The sequence below is a fragment of the Pelophylax lessonae genome, assembly GCF_965119305.1.
Source record: "Pelophylax lessonae genome assembly, chromosome: 3".
NCBI lineage: Eukaryota > Metazoa > Chordata > Amphibia > Anura > Ranidae > Pelophylax > Pelophylax lessonae.
This window is the reverse complement of record NC_138770.1, coordinates 541,991,896-542,019,055: the sequence shown is the minus strand read 5'-3', so window position 1 is coordinate 542,019,055 and position 27,160 is coordinate 541,991,896. Positions and strand designations below refer to the sequence as shown.

General features: G+C 41.9%; 2 protein-coding genes across 2 annotated transcripts in view; both read left to right on the top strand.

The window, feature by feature from the left end:
* Nucleotides 1-27,160, top strand: part of SLC24A3 (solute carrier family 24 member 3) — a 555,181-nt gene that overhangs the window by 82,728 nt on the left and 445,293 nt on the right. The gene's annotated exons all lie outside the window — the stretch shown is intronic.
* The window catches only part of LOC309550186 (piggyBac transposable element-derived protein 4-like), a gene marked incomplete at its 5' end in the record, with an annotated part of 56,774 nt that overhangs the window by 23,156 nt on the left and 6,458 nt on the right, over nucleotides 1-27,160 (top strand). The window contains one exon of the mRNA XM_082250608.1: nucleotides 9,405-9,544. Coding sequence (XP_082106734.1) covers nucleotides 9,405-9,544 — 140 coding nt within the window. The remainder of the gene's footprint in view (nucleotides 1-9,404; nucleotides 9,545-27,160) is intronic.

Sequence of the window (27,160 nt, the reverse complement as noted above, 5' to 3'; positions counted from 1 at the left end):
GATTAGCCCCACTAGGGTTGAAAGCAATTGCACAAATTCATAAAACATTCCAGAAGATGAACTATGCAGTTAAAAGCAATAACAAACTCTCGTGTGGCTCCCTACACTATAGAGAGAAAGTCACGCCTCACCGGAAGAGCCTGACTCAGCGTGCATTCTGGGCTAAAGCGCAAGAACGTAGCGACGTGCGTATCAGCTTGATGCGTTTTGTCATAGGACTGACGTCATCGGAAGCTGAGTCAGTAATAAACCCTTGTATTGATGCCAGTTTACGCAGTAATACCCCCTAGTTTTGGTGGCAGTTTACGCAGTAGTTAAGCCTAGTATCAGTGCCAGTTCACGCAGTAATAAAGCCTAGTATTAATGACAGTTTGCGCAGTAACAACCCCTAGTATTGGTGCCATTTTACGCAGTAATATCCACTAGTATTGGTAGCAGTTTATGCAGTGATAAAGCCTAGTATTGGTGTCAGTTTACGGAGTAATAACCCCTAGTAATGGTGCCAATTTATGCAGTAAAAGCCCCTAGTATTGGTGCCGGTTTATGCAGTAATAGCTGCTAGTATTGGTGCCAGTTTACACAGTAATAACTCTTAGTATTGGTGCCAGTTTATGCAGTAATAACCCCTAGTGTTGGTGCCGGTTTACACAGTAATAACCCCTAGTCTTGGTGTCAGTTTACGCAGTATCTAAGCATAGTATTGGTGGCAGTTTACGCAGTAATAAAGCCTAGTATTGGTGCCATATTATGCAGTAACAACCCCTAGTATTGGTGCCATTTTACGCAGTAATATCCCCTAGTAATATCCCCTAGTATTACTGCAGTTTACGCAGTAATAAAGCCTAGTATTGGTGTCAGTTTACGCAGTAATAAGGGGTTGGAGGATTTCTTTATCTTTTATCGTATACCCCCACAGTATATGTGCAAATTTTTGCCTTACTTATGGCTTCATATCCATGTAACTTTACCCATGTCCTCGCACCATTGTAAATGTTGCTTACCTCTATCTTTTGTATAGTTTGATCTCATGATCTATTTTATCTTGTTTAAATAAAAATACAAGTTTTACTCATTTGGAAGTGTGATCGCCCTTAAAGTTCCACCCCCAGGGGGAATTTCTAGTATTGGTGCAAATTTACTCAGTAATAAAGCCTAGTATTGTTACCAGTTTTTTGCAGTAATACCCCTAGTCTTCGTGCCAGTTTACACAGTAATAAAGCCTAGTATTGATGCCAGTTTAAGCAGTAATAAAGCCTAGAATTGGTGCTAGTTCAAGCAGTAATAAAGCCTAGTATTGGTGTCAGTTTGCGCAGTAATAACCCCTAGTATTGTTGCCAGTTTACACAGTAATAACCCCTAGTATTGGTGCAAGTTTATGCAGTAATAGCCCCTAGTATTGGTGCCAGTTTACATAGAAAAAAAGTCTAGTATTGGTGCCAGTTTATGCAGTAATAAAGCCTAGTATTGGTGACAATTTAAGCAGTAATAAAGCCTAGTATTGATGGCATACTCTCAATGCAGAGGAGGTAGGGAAGAATAGAGAGACCTGCTGACCACAGTGATGAAAGTGTTAGGCCCAGCCGCGACAGTGTCAGTGGTCTTAACACTTTTATCAACTGCTTGGGAGATCTTTATGATTTTCCCATGGGTCTCCTGATGTGCTACAGTAGAGCACACCTCTCCATCTGGGATTCATGCCCCTACCGCAGGGATGCCCAACCTTTTGAGGAGCGAGAGCCACTTGGTAACCGGTTGCAGGCCCTAATGAGCGGAGCCTGCAAATGACAGGTCCGTGTCCACTCAGCATATGCAGAGCAGACACGGACACAACCCATTCTACTCTATGTGGCCTCTGATCCAATCAACTCAGACAGAAGGGGACGGATTGAATTGGAGATAGGAGGGTGTAAGTCCGTTTACATCTGCCACTCTATAGAGGTGAATGGAGGGTCCCATTGGGTCCACCTGAAAAACAGACAGGCGGACCCGATCGGACTGATAGTATGAAAGGGGCTTAAGGCTGCTTTCACACGGATGCACTGCAGCTTACCTGCACCTCAACTGACCTCAGCCTTCGCTTGTTCCTCAGGATTCCTGCTGGTATCGCTGGCTACTGCTGTCCACCAGGTGGGTATGGCTGGTGGCTGCTGCTGACTGTCCTCCAGGGCCGGTACTGCTGGCTTGTACTGCTAGTGGGTGCTTCTGGCTGGTAGTGCTGGTGGGTACTGATGGCTGGTACCACTGGTGGGTACTGCTGGAGGGTACTGCTGGCGGGTACTGCTGACTGCTACTGCTAGCGGTTACTGTTGGTCGGTACTGCTGGCAGGCACCACTGGCGGGTACTGCTGACTGGTACCGCTGGTGGGTACTGCTGGCTTGTAATGCTGGTGGGTACTGCTGGCTGGTACTGCTAGTGGGTACTGTTAGTGGGTAGTGCTGGCTGGTACTGCTGGTGGGGACTGTTGGTGGCTACTGCTGGCGGGCACTGCTGGCTGGTCCTGCTGGCGGGTACTTCTGGCGGGTACGGCTAGTGGGTATTGTTAGTGGGTACAGCTGGCAGGTACTGCTGGTGGGTACTGTTGGTGGGCACTGCTGGTGGGCAATGCTGGCAGGTACTGCTGGCTGGTATTGCTGGCGGTTACTGTAGGTGGGAACTGCTGGTGGGTACTTCTGGATGGTTTCCAACCCACTATTCCCAAGCATCAGTGTGACAGGAGCCGGTGCTGAAATAAGCATGCGGCTGCAGCAGAGAGCAGAGCCAATGCTTTCTGTATCTCTCCTGTGACTTTCACAGGTGGAGTGCATTTGGTATCAGCTCTGCTTCCTCTAGTGCAGGCTCGGTTCTTTACAATGATGCTCAGGGATGATGGGTCAAGACCCCGCAGTCTGGGCTTACTGACCCACTAATCCATAGCGGGAGGTGGCCGGAATCCTGTGGGGGAAGGGGCCTAAGGCTATTTTCCCACGGAAGCACTGCGGTTTATCTGCACCTCAACTGACCTTCTTCCTCAGGATTCCTGCTAATATCACTGGCTGTTGCTGTTCCCCAGGTGGGTATGGCTGGTGGCTGCTGCTGGCTGTCCTCTAAGGCTGGTACTGGTGGCTGTTACTGTAGGTGGGTACTACTGGTGGGTACTTCTGGCTGGTTCCCGACCCACCATTCCCAAGCATCAGTGTGACAGGAGTCGGCGCTGAAGGAAGCATGCGGCTGCAGCATGGTCAATGCTTTCTGTATTGCCCCCGTGACTGTCACAGGTGGAGTGCATTTGGTATCAGCTCTGCTTCTTATAGTGCAGGCTCCCTTCTTCACAATGATGCTCGGGGATGGTGGGTCGGGACCCCGCAGAGTGGGAGGTGGCCATAATCCTGTTGGGGAGGGGCCTAAGGCTGCTTTCTCACAGATGCATTACGCATGCTGGAACTGCTGGCTGGTACTGCTTGTTGGTCCTGCTGGCAGGTACGGCTGGTGGGTACTGCTGGCTGGTACCGTTGGTGGGTGCTGCTGGCTGGTACTGCTGGTGGGTACTGCTGGTGAGTATTGCTGGCGGGTACTGCTGGCTGGTACTGCTGACTGGTACTGCTGGTGGGGATCACTGGTGGGTACTGCTGACTGGTACTACTGGTCAGTACTGCTGGCTGGTACTGCTGGCGGGTACTGCTGCATACTGCTGGCTGGTACTGCTGGCTGATACTGCTGGTGGGTACCTCTGGTGGGTACTGCTGATGGTACTGCTGGTGGGTACTGCTGGTGGGTACTGCTGGCTGGTACTGCTGGCAGGTATTGTTGGTGGGTGCTTCTAGCTGGTACTGCTGGCAGGTACTGTTGGTGGGTACTGTTGGTGGGTACTACTGTTGGGTACTCCTGGCTGGTTCATGACCCACCATTCCCCAGCATCAGTGTGACAGGAGCCAGCGCTGAAGGAAGCATGCAATAAATTGGTTCCTCTTTGCAGTATATATATATATATATATATATATATATATATATATTTTTTTTTTTTCTTCACTGTTTTGTCTTTCTGTAGTACATTTTTCCATTTGTGTTGATTTACTATAGACTCTAATCAATATAAACTTACCATGAACATTTTACAACCTACATTTGCAATGTTATTATTTCACGGACATCATCTTTTGAAATCACCTTCACCTTCTGCTGCAAATCCCCATCAATATTCTTCATGAGTACACTAGCTCCATATTCCAGGCCAAAAAAATTCAGGAAAGACAAAAATAGGTTTTTGATGGAGTAGAAAGGTTGCAGGTGAAGATGATAAACTGCCTGTGTAGTGAACTCATTTGTCAAAAGGATATAATAGAGAGCTCATAGAGGAGATGAAAGAGACACAGGTCAAATTAGCAGGAACACAGAATAAGTCATGACTGCATGACACATTTAATGAAAGGACTCAAGCTGGGCAAACAGGAAAAATCTTATGAAATATCTATATACTTTCATACTGACAGTACAAGGGATGAATTTGGACAACTTTTTCTTTTGTTGGGGAACTAAGGGTAACTACGCGTGCTGTTAAAAAGGATGTAGTATCCTTGATGCTAAAACATACCTAAAGTATAACTAAAGGCAAAACTTTTTCTTTAGTTAGATTTGTATAGAGTGGAGGGGGATTGGAACACCGGTCAGTTGTTATTGCTGCCTATGTCCCCGTTAGGGAGATTCATCCTCTTATTTGTCCTGTTTAGCATCATCATTGAAACTGAAAGTAAAAGAAAATCCCAAATTTTGGGTTGTCCCCAAAACAAGTAATAGAGGGGAACTCTCCTTATGGAGAAACTAGTTCTGGTGACCTGGAACAGTTCTGGTGACCTGGACCAGACTTGTTCTGGTCCCCAAGAATTTCCCTTAACCACTTGCCGACCGCCGCACGACTATCTACGTCGGCGGTCAGCCCCTCACAGGCAAACTGACGTAGGGCTACGTCGCTTGCTTGTGAGGGTCTAGGGAGTGAGCGCGCGCCCCCGGAGGAGCGCTCCCGCTCCTGCGTGGTCACGGACCCCCCCGCGCGTGTGACCGGCGAACCCGATGTCCGCCGGCCACTCTGCGATCGGCGGGGCAGAGGGAGAAAGTCAGGCAGCTTGTGTAAACAAGCTGCCTGTCATTCTCCTCGCTGTAAAGACACTGATCACACGGATCTACTATGTAGATCCGTTGATCAGTGTCCTTACAGCTCAAGCCACAGCCAATCACAGTAGAAAGCACGCCCCTAGGGACACACACAGCCCCTCCCTCCCAAATAAAGTTAACCCCTTCACTACCAGTGTATTTTTACAGTAACAGTGTATAGCACTGATTACTGTAGAAATGTCACTGGTAACCCCAAAAGTGTCAAAAATGTCAGTCAAGGGTCCGATCTGTCCGCCCCAATGTCGCAGTACCGCAAAAAAAAATCGCAGATCGCCGCCATTACGCGTTAAAAAAAAACCAACAAAAATGACAAAAATCTTTCCCTTTGTTAGTAAACGCAATAACTTTTGCGCAAACCAATCAAAATACGCTTTTTGCGATTTTTTTTACCAAACATAGGTAGCATAAAACAAATTGGCTGAAAATGTTAAAAAATTTAGATTTTTACATTCTTTTGGGGGGGAATTTCATATATAAAAATGTGAAAAATATTGCTATTTTTGCAAAATTGACGATCTTTTTTTGTTTATAGCGCATGATCAAAAAATCGCACAGGTGATCAAATACCACCAAAAGAAAGCTCTGTTTGTGGGAAAAAAAGGACGCCAAATTCGTTTAGGTACAGCGTTGCACGACCGCGCAATTGTCCGTTAAAGTCACGCAGTGCCGAATTGCAAAATACCCCCTGGTCGTTTAGCAGCCAAATCCTCCGGGGCTTAAGTGGTTAAAAGCAGAGTTCCAGCCTGTATTATAAAAAAAAAAAAAAAAATTAAAAATTTAGCAGCTACAAATACTGTAGCTGCTGACTTATTGTATAAGGACCCTTACCTGTCCAGGGAGCCTGGGAACCTGTTCAGCGGCTCCAGGTGCAGGCGCCACCATCCTTACAAAGGGAAACAGAAATTGAAGCCTTGAGGCTTCACAGCCTGTTTCCTATTGCTCATGCGCGAGTCTCGTTGCGCTTTCTAAATAGTCCCATTGTCTTCTGGGACCTGTGTGTGTCTCCCAGAAGGCAGTGGGGGGGAGGAGGAGGGGCCGGAAATGACGTAGGCCACCGCGGTGCCCTTACACGGAAGTTGGAGCGGGTACCTGTTTTTGGCAGGTATCCGCTCCCCCTTCCCCCCTGAAATGTGCTAAAAGTGGCACCGGAGGGAGGGAGGAAGCAGATAAGCTTCCACTTTTGGGTAGAACTCCGCTTTAATTTGCAGGGATTTCCTATAGCCAAAACAGAAGGTGAAGGGAAATCTCCCCAATGGGACACACATGGTAAGTGGTAAAAAAAAAAAAAAAAAAACGACAGGGGCTATTATGACCCTCCCTTACAAAATTAATAAAAAAAGTTTTGCCTATACTTTTACTTCAAACATATACTGCAGTTTCCTTCCAAAAAGTTCTAGTTGCCTGTCTGTTTTTCTGATCCAGAGGCTTTAAAGTGGTTGTAAAGCCTTAAATTTTTCACCTAATGCATTCTAATTTGGTTAAAAACCTTCTGCGCTGCAGCTCCCCCCCGACCCCCTCTTTTTTCTTACCTGAGCCCGATCTGATCCAGTGATATGCATAAGTGCAGCGGCTCCAGCTGCTGTCTTTCTCCTCACTGGACAGATTGATAGCAGCTGCTGTCAATCAAATCCAGTGACACGGGAAAGGGGGGCGGGGCCGAGTCCCACTGTCTGTGTCAATGGACACAGCAGCGTGACTCAGGAGCAAACCGCATGAGTGCCCCCAGGGTAAGCGGATTTCCGTGGGGGCACCCGATGAAGAGGAGGGGCTTGGAGCATCAGCGGGGGACCCCAGAAGAAGAGTATCGGGGCTGCTTTGAGCATAACGATTGTACAGAGCAGGAAAGTTTAGGCATATTTGTTTTTTTATATTAAAAAAAAAAAAAAATAACGAGGGTTTGCAACCCCTTTAACATTTTCAGGTGCACTGACCTGGAGCAAGTATGCAGATAAGGAGTGTCCTGACATCACACACTTTTTGACACTTTTGGGGGTACCAGTGACATTACTACAGTAATCAGTGCTATACATATGCACTGTTACTGTAAAAATGACACTGGCAGGGAAGGGGTTAACTTTATTGGAGAAGGAGGGGTTAAGTGTGTCCCTAGGGGCGTGTTTCTAACTGTGCAGGGATGTGGCTTTTCATGTAACAGCTGAGATCTACGGTCCTACATAGCAGGACCGTATGATCTCTGCTGTTACACAAGGGAGAATGACAGGCGGCTTTGTTTACATTAGCCGCCTGCCTTTCTCCCTCTGTAACTGACGATCGCGAGTGACAGGCGGACATCGGGTACGCCAGTCACTCGCCCGGAGGTGTCCGTGAACAAGAGGAGGCGGGAGCTCGCCTCCGGCGGCGCGCGCTCGCCTCCGGCGGCGCGCGCTCGCCCCCTATTGGCTCACAGGCTAGTGACGTATCAGTACGTCACTTTGCCTGCACGGGGCTGACCGCCGCAGTATATGTATTTGCGGCGGTCGGCAAGTGGTTAAAAATCCCCATAGGTGACGCTTTAAAAAATTTTAAGGGTCACCTGAGTTACAGAGAAGGTCTTGCACTAGAATTATTTCTCTCAATTGTGATGATACCTCACATGTGTGGTTTGAACACTGTTTACATGTGCGGGCGTTATTTGTCTAGGCGTTTGCTTCTGCGCGAGCATGGAGGGATGAGACGCTTACATTTTTTTTTTCTTAATTATTATTATTTATTTTTTTTTACACTGTCCATTTAAAAAATATTTTTTGATCACTTTTATTGCTGTCTCAAGGAATGTAAACATCCTTTGTGACAGTAATAGGCAGTGACAGGTACTATTTATGGAGGGATCTGGGGTCTAAAAGACATTAAACCCTTCCTCTGCATTTGAAAGCATTCAAAACGCCAAGTTTGGCTGTTTTAAATGCTGTCATTTTTTTTTAAATATGGCGCCTTTAAGGCTCCAGTACCCGGGAGTGATGTCATGGCTTCCGGGTTTTTACACCTGAGACCCGATCATAGCCAAATGGGGCTTTATTAGGGTCTTTGGCTGGTCGCTCAGGTCTCCCGGTGGGAAACCCGGACGAGCCCCGGAAGGCGGCGGGGGGAATGGGGGGGGAGAGGGAACGTCCCCTCCCGCTCCTTGTAATGACAACCGAGAGGCTGCTCAGCTGCATTGGTTGTCATTACAAAAAAGTCATTACAAGAAAGTCATCCGTGGGCTCTAAAGAACGGTACCGGGGTGATGCCTCTAGCTGCAGGCATCACCCCGGTACAACCCCCTGAAGCCGAGGCCTCATATGTGCGCTCTGTCGGTGAAAGGGTTAAGTTAGATCAAAGTTGGACTGAAGTTGCAGGGCAAAGTCCGATTGGAAGCTGCCCGACTTTCATGTCGGAGCAGTGTGAACCCGGGCTAATTCTTTGACACAGCACAATTTGGTATTTTCAATATCCAGTAGGAAGTGTTATGTTTTTGTTAGATCGAGCTGTAAAATGGGGATGACATTGCTATAGAAATAAATTAAAGATTTAGGCTACACTCACGTCTCTAAATGTTGGGTGACTTTAGGCATGTGTTACCTATCCCCATGATGGCATGTTTTGCTGTTATTCAGACCAAAGATGCAGCAGGCAGAGTTTTAGGGCTGGTTCACACCTATTTTTTTAAGTGCATTTTCAGCTTTTCAGAAAAACACTACAGTCCATTTAACATGGTTTCCTATAGGTCACGTTCACATCTGTGCATTTTATGGAAATGCCCAGGGACTTTATTCAGGTTTTTGGTTCCATGGACTTCAGAGGATCAAAAGCATGTATTGAAAAACGCAAAATGCACCTGGAGCATGCAGACTGCAACCTGCATAGGTGTGAACCAGGCCTTAGGTGTGAATGTACCCTCTCAGCTCTTGTAGCACCTCTACATATAACAGTAGGTGGTGTGAACATCTAAAGGGTTGCCTGGGATGTTAAATTGCAATCTCTCAAACACAGAGAAGTAAGAGACTAGTACTTTAGGTGCTTTATGAGTTTGTTATAAATTGCATTTTTAGTACTGCACTGATCGTATATTGGAAGTAACTGCCAGATTTGTCACTTGAAAATATTAGGCAATTTTTTGGGTGACATTATGTAACATAAGGCTTAAGTATGAAAAAGTTGCTAAGAAGAAAATATCTTCTTGCTCGTAGAAATTGGTTAGGCTACACATGTAAAAATGACGGTTGAAAATGTAACTTTATTATTACTATTATTAATATTATTATTATAATTATCATTACAGATATTTACAATGCATGCATCAGGCCAAAGTATGCAATACAAATTATTTAACAGAAAACCACGAGACAAAGACGTTGGAAGAATTGTTGATCATGTGGGTAGAAGGCTTTTGTTCATTGTCATTGGATGTGACCTAGTACGGTATTTTGCACTGTGTTCAGATTATACAGTCATAAATGGTTTATGAGCTGTTAACTAATTAAGAGCTAGTTGGTAGTAAACAGATTTCATAATGAACATACAATACCTGTAGATGCCTTTTGCCCCAGCTTTTGCCCTAAACAGGAATGATATGATAGTACAAGAGTTCCTAATAAAGCCTCGTACACACTACCATTTTTTTTTTTTCTTTTCCGTTCAACCCTGCAGAGCTGACTGATTAAAAAAAAAACCTGACAGCTCTGGAGGAGCCACTGTACTAACAATCTGAAGTTAGTACAGCGATCTCCCTTGCAGTGCTATTGTGTTCTTACCCGCCAGCGCCAGAACATTTTGGTCAGCTCTCCCAGCCATTGGCTAAGAGCGCTGTTCGGGAGCCAATTGGCAGACCTTTTTTGGTCATGCCCCATGAGGTCCTGTCCAACCACCTGCAGTACACACGGGCCGAATGTCAGCCGGTTTCTATTGGAAAAACCAGCAGAAGTTCCTAAAGACATGTTAGGCAGAACATATTGTGTAAAAACTGGAATACTCAATCAAACAGTAGAATAAGTAGCCTTATCTTTAGAAGATGTTCTATAGATTCAAAGGGCTTAATGTAACAAATCCAGGCTGGACTTGGGGCATGAGAAGCAGTAATAAGACCTAATGCAAAGGCTGATATGGTCATCCTAACTGTGGATTAATTCTCTCAAGTAGGTTGTGACTGGGCAGGACAGATTTCTCCAAGCATATTATAGAAAAAACATAATAAGGACTGGTCAAAAGGACATTTACAGAGAAATAATATAATCTGTTTATTTTAATATAGGGACAGGATTGAAGTAAACATTGTCAACATTTTCTATAGTGCCATACTGAGCATGGAAGACACAATGATGGACCAATTACATAGTAATGCATAAAAAGAGATTCATTTATAGCAGGAAAAAATGCTGTTGTTGGATTGTCCCATCTGTTGGATAGGGTTAGAAAGCACTTAGAAACATGAGACAAAAGTAATTTGTCCCATTGGGGATAGAACTGTAAAATTAAAAATACAGATCTTCTTTAAAGTGTTACTAAAGCCAGGAGCCTCTATTCACTATATCTAGTCTCCCACAGTACACAGAACATGGAAATGCAATTCTTTTATTAAATATAAACTGCTAAAAACCTTTTCTCATCAGCAGTGTATAGGAATCGTATTACTTAGATCAGTGACTGGTTAAAGCTTGTAGGAGGAGTTTTCATTCCCCCCTGATTGTCCTAGGAGGCTGCAGGATCCCTGACCCTCTGTCCAGACAGTGCTAATTGGCCCTCTGCTGGTCACATGCACTCTCCCAAGAAAAATAGAAAAAACCTCTCTAGCAATACTCACCAAACTGAGCATGTGCAGCTTATCCCCCAAGACTCTGTTCTATTAGCAGATAGATTGAAGGCAGGATCAAACAGCCTTTTTACACAATACAGAGGATTAACCACTTCAATTCCACAGTGAGCATAACAAGCATGCCTTACTGCATACACAGACTGATTTTACTGTTGTGGGTTTAGTAACACTTTAAGTTAATAAGGATTTAGCGTTTCTGGATGTCTTAGATCCTTTTGCCAGAATTTACACATTTCTCAAATGTAGATGTATAAAGCCTGTAAATGTATAAAACCTGACAAAGATATCTAAGGCTGGGTTCACACTTATGCAAATTGGATGAAAAACGCCAACTGCACATTGTGCCATGGCTCCATTTATACCTATACTATAAATTATTTTCTTGCAAAGTCTGCACAGGGCAATCTGGACAGTGAAGATCTCAGGGGTCGCAGGGCTGAAGGTAAATATTATATTGCTCTGAACGTTACACTGAGGGGAGAGGGAGGAAGTTTAAAAAGTATATGTGAGCAATCACCTTGTAAAACAACCCATTCAGTTTAAAATAGAAATGAACTGAAAAACTTTTATGTGTATATATATATATATATATATATATATATATATATATATATATATATATATATAAATATCTGCGTCTCAGTACAGGGTAGAATGTACACCGATTAAGTATTTGCTTTTTATATTATTTATTATGAAAAATAAAGTATACCTTTTCAACAAAAAAAGTGTGTGTATATATATATATATATATATATATATATATATATATATTTTTTTTTTTTTTTTTATTAAACTATCCCTACATGGTTATGTTCTGGCGTATGATCAAGTTCCTAAAATACATTTTTATTATAACAAAGAGCACAGTTTTTTTTCCATAACAAATATTCACCCATGGCTTTCTCCTTATGTAACCTTATCTTCCCAAAGTCAGGAAATGTCAGTCATGGTGTTTGTGGTTTAATAGCTCACTGACACAGCATCCAGACCACTGACATACATTCTTTAGATCGAGACTGGTATCAGAAAACCATAAGTGTAATTACAGTGCATTGTATTGCAGCTAATGGGCCTATTTTATTTGTTGAATGTACCATAACAACCAAGCACATTTCCTCCTTTGTTTCACAATTAGGCCACACGCATTGATGACTCTTTACACATTTTAGAGTCAAGCAGCCAGCCATTCTTAGGAAATTGATTTGTGGTAGTGTAAAGCTCCATCTAAACATATGTGATTGGAATCTGAATATAAAAGTATCACAGGCGCTCTATGATCATTCCAGAGAGAAGAATGGTCAGCTGTGTTTACAACAGCTGACCGCCCTTCTCTCTCAGCGACACTCGGGATTACTCCGCAATGTTACTCGCGTTCCCTGAGATCCCCCGCCGTCCTCCCTGCCGTCCTTCCCGGTGTCCTCACTGTCTCTCCCCGCTCTGTGCACGGCCGATTGCCAGCACTTGCCTTCCGGTTCTCTCCCTGCGAGCCTTGCGACGCAGGGGGGTGGAACCGGTGGCAAATTCAAAAGTGTAAATACACTAAATGACATGATACAAAGCTGTGATCCTAACGGATTACACTGTATCCTGCCATTTCACCACAGGATTGAACCTGGTGACTTTTCCAGTGCCCTGCCTGTGCTTTTCCAGTGCTTTGTGCCTGGAAATTTTTGAATGACCATGGCGTCCAAAAAGCATTTTTTTTTTGCGCAAAAGCACTTTAAGATGACCTGGAAAACAGCGACAGCCAAACTGAGTTACTTGAAGAACTGAGCGATAGCGATTCATGGGAAAATTCATCATCAGGTACGGAAAGTGACGACAGCGATGATTCTGATGTCTTTTTCTGGCACATAGCTTGTGGAATTTGGAAAGTATATCAAATGATTCTCCAGAATTTCCAACGGAGCTATGTGCCAGAAAGAGACATCAGAATCGTCGCTGTCGTCACTTTCCGTACCTGATGACTTATTTTCCCACTAATCGCTATCACTCAGTTCTTCAAGTAACTCTGTTTCACTGTCGCTGTTTTTCAGTTAGTCAAAAAGCGCTTTTGCGCAAAAAGAACGCTTTTTGGACACCATGGTCGTTCTCAATTTTCCAGGCACAAAGAACTGGAAAAGCACAGGCGGGGCACTGGAAAAGTCACCAGGTGAAATCCTGTGGTGAAATGGCATGATAGTGTAATCCGTTAGGATCACAACTTTGTATCATGTCATTTAGTGTATTTACATTTTTGAAATTGCCCCCGGTTCCACCCCCCTGTGTCGCAACGTCCGCAGGGAAGGGAACGGGAAGACAGGTGCCGGCATCGGTGGAGCACACAGCGGGAGGACAGCTGGAGGACGGCGGGGGAGGACAGCGGGAGGACGGCGGGGGAGGACAGCGGGGGAGGACGGCGGGGGATTGCAGGGGAAGATGAGTTTTAAAATGTAAAACAACAGATTTCCGTGCAAAACAATGTATCGCTTTTAGCACAGAAATCTGGACATAATCATACCGCCAGGGAGGTTAAATGACAGTAATTAATTCCCCATCAGTGAATGTATCTTACTATATGTATCTTTGTATCTTTATAAATCTCCCCCTGTACTGTATGTCTTTACTGCTTCTCCCCCCAAAAGGGAAAGTTCAACTTCAAGCACTCCTCCCCCCCAAATATGCCACATTTAGCATGTCATTTGTTTTTGGGGGGGGGACAGGTACCTCTTCCCACTTCCGGTCGAGCCACCTAGGCCTAGGTTTATTACCTCTCCCCTCCCTCCTTGCATTCTTCTGGGACACGTCATTGGTCCCAGAAGATTGCCCAGCCAATGGGGAGGCGCTGCATGCCTCGCACAGGCACAGTGCACACCCCGCTGTGAAGCCGCAAGCTGTCACAGCCGGGTTCCCACACTTGCAATTCCGGCACCGCAGAGAGGAGAGGGAGAGGATCGAGGCTTCAGGGGGCCGCATCGCTGGACTGTGGGACAGGAGAGTATGTGTTTACTAAAAGTCAACAGCTACACTTTTTGTAGCTGCTGACTTCTGATTAACACACAACTTTGTAGAACTCCGCTTTAAGCTTCCTTTTTGCCTGCTAACAACTTTCTTCTATTTGTACGCTAAGCCGTAGCTGTGCAGCTCAGCGTACACTGTCGGTATGTCTTGAGTGCTGGGATAAACTCCCATGCACATGCGTGCAAGTTCTGTCATCCCAGAATGGAGAAAACACTGAATCTGAAAGAAGATTGGGCAAAAATATTCAAGTCAAAAATTGTGTATGTGGGCTCTGGGCTGGTATAGGTCACCACATCTTGGATCCAATTATGGTACATTTTAAAGAAATTGATTTTTAATGTGTCTAGGCATAACACAGAGCTCTTAAAAAGGTACTAGAAAAAGGCTCTTAAATAGTAAGCAACCTGCCAGATGAAGAAATTCCTCCCACTCAGGCTTCCTAGAATACCCCACGCCATGTAGATACAATATATATATATATATATATATATATATATATATATATATATATATATATATATATATATATGTGTGTGTAAATATTGCACAACAGTGTCCAACTGGGTAAAGATGTCAGCAGCAACAACAATGCAGCAAGGGAAATTGCTAACATCCCATCCTTGGAGAGGATTGCTGTATCACAGCACACAAGCACATTATGGCAAACCCACCTACCGCAATGCAGACTTTAATTCTGCTTTAACTATTTAATTTAAATTATACAGAAAACATTCTATAGCATCTAATTTTTGACACATAAATATTTAATTTACTGTTTCACTACTACAGAAAAACCTAGCACATATAGTATTTTTTTATTTTTTATTTTCTGGTCCAACTCCAGCTCAAACTTGTTTTTGTACGCTTGGATAAAGCGTTTGTCTGTGTTATTTTCCTTTATTTGCCATTCCCATACTTTGCTAAAACAAAGTTTCTGTTGCTGCCCCACTGGAGGGATTTTATAGCACTTCCTGTTAGTGTACCACCATGTCACTGGGGCAGGAACTGAGGGAAATTTCTCCCTACAAGGACACAGACAGCAGTACCATTCTGAAAGAGCATGCAGATATCCTCTGATCAAGGCCCAAACTCCCACTATCTCCCAGGAACTGCAGGCTGAGATATGACTAAAGCCCCGTACACACGTACCGATGGTCGGCATACAAATGTTCCTCTTTTCTCCCCGGGATGTCGGTGTCTGCTGAAAAGTGCAAAGACAGCACAAGGACAGCACAAGAATTTTGTCCGCCGACTGCAGAAGTGATGTCATGTAATGGTTAACTTTCCCTGTGTTTTCTATTTTCTGAGCATGCCCAGTCTTGCAAATCTGCGGTCTGTCGGCCGAATTGTGTACTGACAGGCGAACAATCGTCCGTTCTGGTGTCGGCATACAAATATTTTCATGTTTGCACGAAAGACTTTTGTCCGCGGATTGTGCGCAGACATCTGTCGGAGGCACCATACTAACACGCGTACAATCGGCAGATCCTTCGTCCACCGACGTTTGTATGCCGACGATCGGTACGTGTGTACGGGCCTTAAGCCTAACGTGCTATGCATTAGTGTGGAAGGTCTTTAAGCAGGGACTACATTAGTGGCAATTGATGACCTTTGGTACGTAAACAGTTTGCGGGTCTCTTGCTCTTCATCAGTAGTACAATCCTAAAATAGTTTAGAACCCCTTTCCACTCCATTAAATAAAATATATATATTTCCCGGGTTTGATCTTTAACTCCTAAAGTAAAGCTCCATCTTTGCTTCTAAATGATACCCTATTTAATTCAAGGGTTATTCAGTAATATAATGTCATTAAAATAGTCTTTCCATTACAGCCTTCAACTAATCATGATTGAGAATAGGATTTTCCAGAATCCTTGTCCTCCTGTGCCAAGGGGCTTATGTATGAGGAGTGTACAAACAAGAACATGTCTTGCTGCCTATAGCAACCAGTCAGCCAACTGTCATTTCTGCAGTTCTGAGTTAAAACGGAATCAGTGACTATGAAAAATGCCCAAGTAAAAGCTTAAAGCTAATTATAGTTGTCATCAATTTAAAAGAATTTGCAAGGACACTTTTCTTCCAAGTTAATGCAACAAAATTTCTAAATACTGTACAATAGTGGCTTTAAAGAGCTTTCAACTATTTACTTTGCTATTTCATGATAAATAATAACTTTAAAGTATAAAAATAACATATTCAAAACAAATTTCTCTAATACATACACATTTACCCATAAAAACCCAACCAGTACAGAAAAATACTCAATGAACCTGAAATGCAGTGCGCTTCTTACTTCCTTTGTGCGCTGCATGTTAATCCTAAACAGAGGACCAATGTAACTATACATGTACCATACATGTTGGATCTCAATGATCTAGATCAGAGATCCTCAAACTGCGGCCCTCCAGCTGTTGCGGAACTACACATCCCATGAGGCATTGGAAAACTCTGAGATTCACAGACATGACTGGGCATGATGGGAGTTGTAGTTCCTGAACAACTGGAGGGCCATAGTTTGAAGATCCCTGACCCAGATGCTGGAAATCACTGTAGTTGACACTGCTACTTCAGTGATCTCCACTAGCTTCCAGGTTCTGTACTAAGTTTCAGCTCTGCTGCATTGTTATAAGAGGAGGTTGCGTTCTTGGCATGGGCACCATTCAGAGAATGTGCTCTCTGATTTGATGAGGTGGGGAACATTTTGTCACCACCACCCCTTTCTACTTGTTCCAATCAGAGAACACTTTGCATTCCTTGGGAAAATGCAAAATGATCTCTGAATCTCGAGTTGACGATCTCTTGTTTTCACAATGCAACTTATAGAGGGATTCCACATATATGGTTTATGTATAGGTACATTGATCCAAGCTGGACCACTGTAACTATGTAAAAAATGCCATATCTGGAATTTTTAAACGGAACTAAACCCAACAATTTAACATTCCCAAAAACAGTTACATTCCTGGCATGCAAGGAATGTTAACTGTCGGATTTGCTTTTGCTCTAGAAAAAACTGTTAAACCATCAAATGGCTGGTGTCATAACTGATCACATGTGCAGAACCATGACAGCTGCAGATCAAACAGAGGCTAAAATGACAACTTCCTTGGCTGTAAAGTATAAAAGGGTTTAGTTCTATGTCTGAGCATATGTCTTCTTCCCAACCTCCCACTTGCTTTAGCTTCTTATATGTGTCTGTTCTGTCAATCATAATAAATGTACAATTGCTCAACAACAATTTACTAATTAATCTCTTGGACACAAAGTATAGCCATGATTTATCCCAAATAAGTCTTCAACCCAAATGGGTCCTGATCCATGGTTCAAGAGACAGACATAGAGGGATGGTGGGTAGACATGACCTAACTTCAAGGGAATGTGGGAATGTTGGGGTCTTAAGGCTCGCATACACTATAAGAAAATTGGGTGAGATTTTATGTCCAAAGATCTTTCGTACGATTTTTCTATGTTGTGTACACAACTTTCTACAGCCAAAGCCAACATTCTGAATGAAAATTTCCGAAGTGACAAGCTCAAAAATTTTTTTCGTATGGGAAAAAAACTAAAGATTTTTGCTTAATGTACACCATTTTCTTTTCGTACGATTTCTGTATAAGAAAAAAAACCAGAAACGGAAGACTGCGCATGATCAGGATCAATAAACAACAACAACAAAAAAAAGCCTTTGTCGTTCAAGAATTTTTGTACAAATTTTCTTTCATCGGTTTCGATTTGCTGTGAAACAACAAGGGAATCCGGACAATCTTTTGCCCAATTTTCTTATAGTGTGTACCCCACTTAAGTAACAAAGTGATATCTGGACCAGAGGGGTGCAGTGAAAAGACAACTTTTCTGGGTAACAAAAATATTGGCAAGAACCGTTAATTGCCAGTTTTAAGTCTTTTACTTTAAAAAATGTAAAATTGTTGACTGATTTGTTTTAAACATCTTAGGGTACATAATGTAAGTATAGCAGAATTTTTTACTACAGTTGGGGAGCTCTGGGAACCAGAAAAAAAAATGTTTCTATTTTAACAAAATAGGGAGGGGTAAAAAAAAAAGCCTTTTTTGTGCTGCATCCCATTGGGGGAAGGTTGTAAGCATTCAAAGCTCCATCCAAACCAATAAAAAAAATATTGGCTTTAGGTACACTTTAACTTTCAGATGTATACTAAAAATATTTCACATCTGGGATATTTCTGAATCTTTTACATATGTTTCTGATGCTGACCCACCTGTGAACTTAGAAACATACTTATTTCAAGTTTATTAGCTTTTTTAACATTGTACAGTAATGTAACAGAGATGTTAGGGAGGTTGTTTTACACTTTGTGCATCTACTGAGTTAGCATTTTAGAAATGATTCTGTAAAGAGAATAAAAATACTCCGTACTCGCTAGCCTGCTAAAAGACTTATAGAATTAATCATTGACCTTTTGCTTCAAGAACCAAACCTCAAATTAAACTTAGAAGAGGTTGCATGGCTTAGTGGATAAAACATTTGACTTCCGTGTATAGCAGCTGGGTTTCATTTTACATTGCATTCTTTTACATAAAAAAAATGTGCAATTGCTCTACTATGAAACCAGCAGACCTAAATCCCCTAAGCTTCTAAACCATAAGAAACCTTTCCATAGTGGCAAAAATGAAAGAAAAACACACCTTAAATAACAAAGACATTTCATATTTGGTTCCTAAAGCATTAAAGTGGACTTTTCATTTAAAATCTGCATGAATACTTATGTATCATGCATGCACATAGCATGAACAATATATCTGATACTAGGTCCACTTAATAGGAGAATACAGACTGCAATACAACGCCGACTGTAGGCACAAATGTTATTTACTGTATACTATGTACAGAAAAAATTATGTTTTAGCACATAAATATCAACATCTATAAAAACAGTAAAATGTTATATGTAAAAAGTAAACAAAGTCCAACAGGCAAAACCTTGAGGGCGAGGAAAAAAATGGGGATTTTTAATGTGCCATAAGATCGTCGAATGGAAAAAACGAATTATAAAAAATATAGATTTTAATAAATACATAATGATAAAAACATCAAATAAAAACATAACATCTAAAAGGTGTATAATATAAAGTAAAGCATCCTGTGAGGTTGATGGATTGATGTGTTTCGCCCACACTTTGGGCTTCCTCAGGATCCGGATATGTAGCACACTTTTCCAGAGATAATATATACACCCTAAATAAAAACACCACACCAAATCTTGTCAGCCAAGCCACGAAGCCTATGATAGTATACTAAAGAGTACACAGTATATATAGCCCGAAAGGGGGATCATACAAACCCCTACATAATAGTTTACCCAAACGGGAATAGATGCTGTTAAATAATCAATACAAATAGCACAAAGCCAAACAAGCCTTTCACTGCTAAACACACTTATACTTTAACATTGCCATATCCAATAGACGAGGAAAATCCATATGCAGGGGAAAAGCAAAGACAAACACTATTCCTGTCCGCAATCAGCTGACCGAGTCAAGCCAGCTGATTGTGGACAGGAAGCGTGTTATACATATCATGACATCATATCATTGGGAAGATTTCCCTTCAGTTCCAGTCCCAAGGATGCAGCAGGAAGTTAACGGAAATCTTTAAAAAGTGAGGAGATTCTCCATCTTAGACCATTATCACTATAACTAGTGTACCTATTTGATTTTTGGAAAATTTCCCTTCACCACTTGTTCTAGTGACAACGCTAAAATGTTGGCTTTCCCAAAACTTGCTATCACAGTGGCAATGGCACCCAGGAAAATTAGGAAGTAGGAATCTCCACAGTTTGGGAAAAGAGGAACAAAGACTTGACAGGAGTTCTACTCCTTTACTACTCCATTCAAAATAAACGGTATATATACTTTTAAAATGATGCAGAAAGGTGTTTGTTCTATGTAAGTAAGAAGGATAAATGGTGGGATCATCTAACATATCAGGACAGCACTTTTCATTACTGATGCTAAATGGGTCCTGAGTCACAAAGCTGCAATGGCACCTAAATTGGTACTAAGGCCAGGGACAAATTCCATAATATGCAAGTATGCACAAAAGAGAATTACAGCCTATGTGATGCTTGTATTGGAAAACAAATAGTTTATTTATTTATTTTGTCAATAATGATTAAGGTTAGATAATGGTGATATGAGTTACATTTGGGAAACATTCCAGTTATGTTCATTACCAGTCACATCATGTGACTGGTCATAATTACAACTGGAAAGTATCCAGAATGGTTCTCACTATTTGCTGACGTTATGCAACAAAATGAACTAAAGCTAACTCCCATGAAGGTATGTTATTTGATACAGTATATTATTCAGTTTGAAGTACTTGTGCTTATTGGCTAGGCCAACACTAAAATGATGGTCTCAAGATTACCATGTCATGGTCCATGGGAAACCAAATAGGATGGTGGAGGTGTTGTGAACTATATTTGACCATAATAAGAATGGGAAAAACGAGCCAGAGTTTCATTAACATAGTGATAATCAAAATTTGTTCTCTGTTCAGGAACTAGGGTATCTTATAACTTATCCAAAATTAATTTTCTTCCCTTTATAAAATGCATCTAAATTATGTAAATGCAATTTTACAAATGAACAGTAAAAACAAAGCTAAGAGAAGAAGGAGGTGAAGCAGTTAATCAGGAAAATGTATTATTTTCTAATAACAATCATAAAATGAAAAACAGTTGTAGCTCCCTCCCCATTAAAATAATTTCACACCTAATGACAAAAAAACTCCCAAAAACACACACACTTAACTGAAAACAACACACATGCCATAATAAATACATAATCCCTCAATCAGTTTATTCCAAAACACCCCTAGCATTCAAACTCTGCATGGATTGAGAAAAAAAACTATTCTGCAACTTGGTGATAGGAGAGCAGATACTTCTATACTGCTTACTAGAAGGTATCATGTATACAGAATTACCAGAATATGAAATATGTTTCAAAATATTATTCACTCTCTGAAGGCATCTGCCTTTGCCCAATTCCTCAATATAAAATCAAACCCTGCAGTAATCTTCTGTGCCATTTTTATTACCCTCTACAGGGTATTTCTGTTATGGACCAGTTACGATCTTTGCCACAGAGAAAGGTGAAATGTTGGCACACTTTCAATTGCAGCTTTATAGAAGCTAATGAGGACGCACTCTGAAAGGCCTGCCCTCCATAACTTCCTCAAAAAATACAGTCTCTGAAGAGCCTTGCCCACTAGATGGGATTAATGCCCTGTCCATGACAAACCTTGCCTAATTATTGTTCTCAGAAAGCTAAACCTCCATACCCTCTCATCCTCCATCCTATCAATCATCACCAGCTACTAGCTAACTTCCCTTGCTTTCCTAAAATCGATAATCATTTCCTTCGTTATAGCTTCATTTAGCTTTAAGTTGTTCTATCTGCATCAACCAATTGGCCAAGAAATCCAACATTCAGTTACAAAATTAATGAAAACACAAAAATACTCACCCAAGCTCTACCGCTATAATAGAAGGTGTATGGGCAGAGTATTGGTGCATTGGTCATAACATTCACTGTAGATCCATAATAGACATGAGCTGGCAACCTGATGGCTTCTTCATTAATAAACTTTACTGTTGCACATCAGCAATGAGGAAGGCTTCGGGTGAAATGTATTAGGATCTTTCTGTATTCTGCAATTGCTGTTATGCAACAATAAAGTTTAATATGGAAGAGGCCATCAGGTTGCTGGCGCATGTCTAATATGGACTCAGTTACAAAGGGTTGGGCTCAATCCCAAAGAGTTTAGTGTAGCAACGAGGTCCATTGGCAAAATAAACTAAAGCTAAAATCAATAAAAAGCATACAAACTATTTTTGTTTCCAAGTGAGTCAAGACAAAATGTATGCAAATGCATCCTCTGTAGATCTATTTTCCCTAAAAGTAAACTGGTAGCTATCCAGCCCCAGGCGAATACACGGTTTATTATGATTTAAGATTAATTTCTCAAAACATTTCAGTACAATGGAATTCAAAACCTCTAGGTAATAATCGTAAAGCCCCGTACACACGCAACGATTATCGGCCGACCGATCGTCTGTCTTTTGTCCAGAGTTGTGTTTTGTTGGATGGAATGTGCCTAGACTGCACACGAATTTTCTCGCCCAACAAAATTCTACTTCAGAAGTGATGTCATGTGATGGTTTGCTTTCTATGTGTTCTTTCTTCACTGAGCATGCCCAGACTTGCTCATCAGATTTTTCCCTGTCGAAATCTGTACTGACTGCACGAAAATCGGCCGTTATGTTGACGGCCAACAAAAATTTTATAGTCTGCACACCAGATTTTTTTTCGGCCGAAAAGTCGGAGTTGGTTGTCGGAAGCATCATACTAACAAGCCGAAAATCGGCGTGTGTACGAGGCTTTAGGGTGGGAAATTCTAGATTTCTTTGTGATTAGTACAATTATTGATGAAGGATCCACCTTTTGCGCTAAATAAACATTAAAGATGTCCGCAAGTACATGTGCCAATTGAAAGGCTAATTTCTTTACAACAATCCCTGAGATGTTGTCAGGCCTTACAGATTTCCTATCGCTAACCCATAACAGACCCAACCGCACATCCTGAGCAGAAACTTTAAGAGGCATATCCCCCAGTAACGTTTTAATTGTTATAATTGTTTTATTGGTCAAAATGGCCATCAAACTGGATCAATTCCTTTGGTAAAGAGGCCTCGCCTTCCTCTATGTCACCCTGTTCTTTTTTTTATAACCTGTGGTTGACTGAATAGTCTTGTACATAAGTCCCAGTCCCAGTCTTATTTCTAGTCCTAAATGATACCTTTGCTTATCCTCCCTAATCCCTACTGTTAACCTCACCCTTGCCACGCTATGTGCCTCCTTATCACCTGATTTAAAGGTTGTATTCCTATTCCTAACAAAGGCCTTCACCTCCCTCTCCACACAGGCTTCCGATTAGGAAATTGTTTAATCAGCTTTACAGTTGTTATAGCTTCTATGCACTTACTCATATATACCATTATCGCAGAATAATACTCCTATACATTGAGTTGATTGTCTGTGGTAGCGGCATCCCCAAACACCTGCTCCACAGGCCGCTCAAAGTCTTTAGCCAGATGTGAAATGATCTCAGGTAATAAAATATAATGGGGTTTACAAGGGATAAACTTGTATTACTTTAATAGATTTACAGTCAACATTGAGCACTAAGTTATGAATAATGACTACAGCTGTAGCTTTCCTTCATTAATTAATAAAGAGCTTGGCTCTTCCGGTGTAATCAGTGGGGATCTGCTGTCTGTATGACAGCTTTCCTCTGCAATGTGTTTATTAGGAGTTTCTAAAAAAGTGTATGGACAGCCTTCACACAGAAAGCGGAGCCTCGTTAATTACACTGGGATAGCCAATCTTCTAGTGTAAATAGTCAGCTGAGCAATCTGTATTTCAAAAAATTGGCCTTGTAGAGCTTAGGAGACAACTGGAGAGCAGAAGAAGGAGGAGCTTCCTCCTTATCTGTGCCTATCCACCACAGCACCCAAGGGTATGTCTCCTGCTTCTGGGTAGGCCCTGACTCCAGTGACAGTGCTGGGCACCTGAATGGCCAATTGTCAGGCACTAGTGCCTTCACAGGACAGGAAATGGAATGAGTCACATGATCCCTTATTCTCAGAAGCAATGGGCAGAAGACTGAAGGGAAGCAAAGTACGAACTGCCGGTGATGCTGCCATTAACATGAACCATTGCATGGGCAAAGCACTGTTTTTCTTTATGTCAGATTTAAAATCAAAATTGTATACAACAAAATAAAAAAAGTGATATTTTCTATGGCTGCCAGCTGATTTTTTATACCTTGTGATTGTCATTGAAATATACAGCTTTGTAGGAGTTTAGTAACGTAGATCTGTGAGCACCAAAATAATGCTGTCTGCGGTGCATGCTAACGTGAATTGTAAGTTGTAGTTTGCAGTTGAACAAATAGCAAATTTACCATTTTGGAGACTACAGATTATAGATCTAATATGAAAGTGTTCTATTCCTTCCAAAACGTTGGTCAGCTTTAAGTGATGCAGTACCGATTGTATCAGTTGAAATAGTGGTATCTAGGCAAAATGTCCTGTATAATTATTAAACATGTGTTCTGCAGTGATATTCATCTGTTTTTACTACATAAAGTTTGACATGATCACCTTTCCTCTAAAAAAATAATGTTAAATTGTAGTGCTGATCGGTGGATTTCCTGCGTATGTTGTACAGGTATTTCCACTTTAGGTTTATGTATATACATTACTAGTTTGTATTGTATACGACTATGACCTCTCAGACATTACATATACAAACATTTCTAAGAAAGTTAGCACGTTGTCTTAATGGGTATAAATTTGAGTTTCGAAAACATTTTTTTTTTTTTTTAAATCACAAACAGCCATTTAGTTAGTTGTTTAAAATGTAAATAGAGTTTGTCTTTAACCACTTTAGCCCAGAGGATTTGGCTGCTTAATGACCAGGTCCTATTTTGAAATTCGGTACTGCGTTACTTTAACAGACATTTGCACGGTCGTACGACGCTGTACCCAAATAAAATTGATGTACTTTTTTTCCCACAAATAGAGCTTTCTTTTGGTGGTATTTGATCACCTGTGTTATTTTTATTTTTTGTGCTATAAACAAAAAAAGAGCCACAATTTTGAAAAAAAAAAAAACAATATTTTTCACATTCTGATATGACATTCCCAAAAAAAAAGAAAAAGTAAAAATCTAGATTTTTTTTAACATTTTAGGCCAATATGTTTTCTGCTACATATTTTTGGTAAAGAAATCGCAATAAGCATATTTTGATTGGTTTGCACAAAAGTTATTACGTCTACTAACTACGGGAAATATTTATGTCATTTTTATTGTTTTTTTTTTACGAGTAATGATGGCGATCTGCGATTTTTGCGGCGGACAGATTGGACCCCTAACTGACATGTTTTACACTTTTGGGGGGACCAGTGACATTACTACAGTAATCAGTGCTATAAATATGCACTGTTACTGTAATAATGCCATTGGCAGGGAAGGGGTTAATACTATTAGTGATCAAGGGGTTAAATGTAAGCCTAGGGGAGTGATTCTAACTGTAGAGGGGTGTGGCTTGTGAGATCATCACAGAGACATGTGATACTATATAGCAGGATTACATAGCCTCTGTGATCACTTCAGGGAGAAGGACAGACGGGTGTGTTTACATCAGCCGTACATCCTTCTCTGTCAGCAGGGGGAGATTGCGAGTGGCCGGCGGCCATCGGAGCCGCCTGTTACACGCACTGGCTCCCCAGTTGATGAGCTGGGGGCGGAAGCACACCGCCTGTGGCGCACGCTCTCCCCCTAGAATCTCCTGAGCGAGCAACCTAGTACTAGATTGGTTTGCCCAGGAGCGGCCGCCTGCCGCAGTAAATCTGCAGTGGGCGGTCGTCAAGTGGTTAAAATATTGTCTCAGTTGTCATGTGCATGGCCGGAACAAGGAGTGGGCAGGAGGGGGAGGGGGTTGCCATGGGCGCAATGGTTTATTGTAGAGATGGGGGCACCCAGGGGAGGGCTGGCAGCCTTTGGCCTGGGGGTCAAGTCCAGTCAAGTGGCCCATTGAACCATCGAATCAGCTCACCATCCATGCCCACCTGGTTTTGGACTGACAGCTGTATACAGTGGCTGGCCCCTACATTAATCCAGCCCTGAGTGCGGCCTTTTTATCAGTTTTTACCACTTTCCAGAGTGGCCCGGGGGGCAATTTCCCCCCTGCCCCCCTTGCCGGTCCTCCCCTGGGGGCACCTTCCTTCTGTTGCAAGGCTTACAGCAGCAGTGAGTGACTGATGGGTGTAGGATATCCTAAGCTTGCACATCATGAACGGGAGGGGGGGTGCGGTTTGGCAACTTTGCCCTGGGCGTTGGGTAACCTTGTCATGGCCATGTGTATGGATTCAGTGGAAAAGGAAGATGAATAAAGATTTTAATTGCTGTTTCTGTCCCTGTCCCTGCTGGAAAGATTCAAGCTCTATAGATATAGGTGACCAATGGTATGGGGAATCCAAAATTTTACAATTGTTACAGTAACAGAATAAATCTGGTCATCAACAAATAGATTTTTTTCTTTCTGCTTTTGACTGTAATGAAAAAAATTTAACCAAATCCTCCATCCATGCTAAATGGCGTAGGTGGATGAATCTAACACTAAGGCTATTGTATTTTGACATAAAGCGCTGGTGGCTGTCAGAATACAATGGGCGCTGCCAAATAGTGCCTGCAGCTGATTGGCTGAAGTCAGTGTTTTGCTGAGAATTATCCATCCAGCTCCTTTGATTTTTGGATCAAAGGATGTTGGGATTGAAGGGCGCCGACAGGGCCACCCACTGCTCAAATGAAAATGAAAAGTTCATGTTTTGGTTTTGGATATACTTTAAGCAATACATTGCATACAAAGCAATTTTTTCCATTTCAAAAACATTAGAAAATAGCAAGTGCCTCTGTCAGGATTTTATTACTGGCATTCTGTCTGCGTCCCTGTTGAAGCAATTCACCCTCTCTATTTGGATTGAAAGTAAGGGAAAATCTGATATTTTGAGTTGTCACCTAAACATAAACAGAGAGGATTTTTTCTTGTAAGAACTGCCAAAGATAATTTCCTTTACTTTGGAGAGATCTCCAATCACTTGGGACATTACTAAACCCAGGACCCTGCATTCACTATATCTGGTCTCCCACAGTACACAAACCATGGAAATGCAATTATTTTGGTAAATATAAACTGCTAAATTCCTTTTCTCACGAGCAGTATATAGCAGTTTTGGGACTTCTATCAGTGCCTGGTTAAAGCTTGTAGGAGGAGTTTTCATACTGCACTGGCTGTCCTATCAGGATGCAGGGCCCCTGACCCTCTTTCTGGACAGTGCTGATTGGCCCTCTGGTGATCACATATACTCTCTATCTGGAATAATACCATATCATCACTTTATTTTACCTTTCTGAAATGTACAATAGTGTTTTTAGTATCTTTTAAATATGATGGTGTATAAAGGTGTATCTAAAGCCAAACCTGTTTCTACTTTTGTAAAGAGCAGAAAAGGTTACAATTTATAAAATCTTTTTTTTTTCCCATTACATACATTTTCCTGTCCCAGAGACACAACAAAAAGCTCTGGACAGCACCCTGGACAATTCCTTAACCA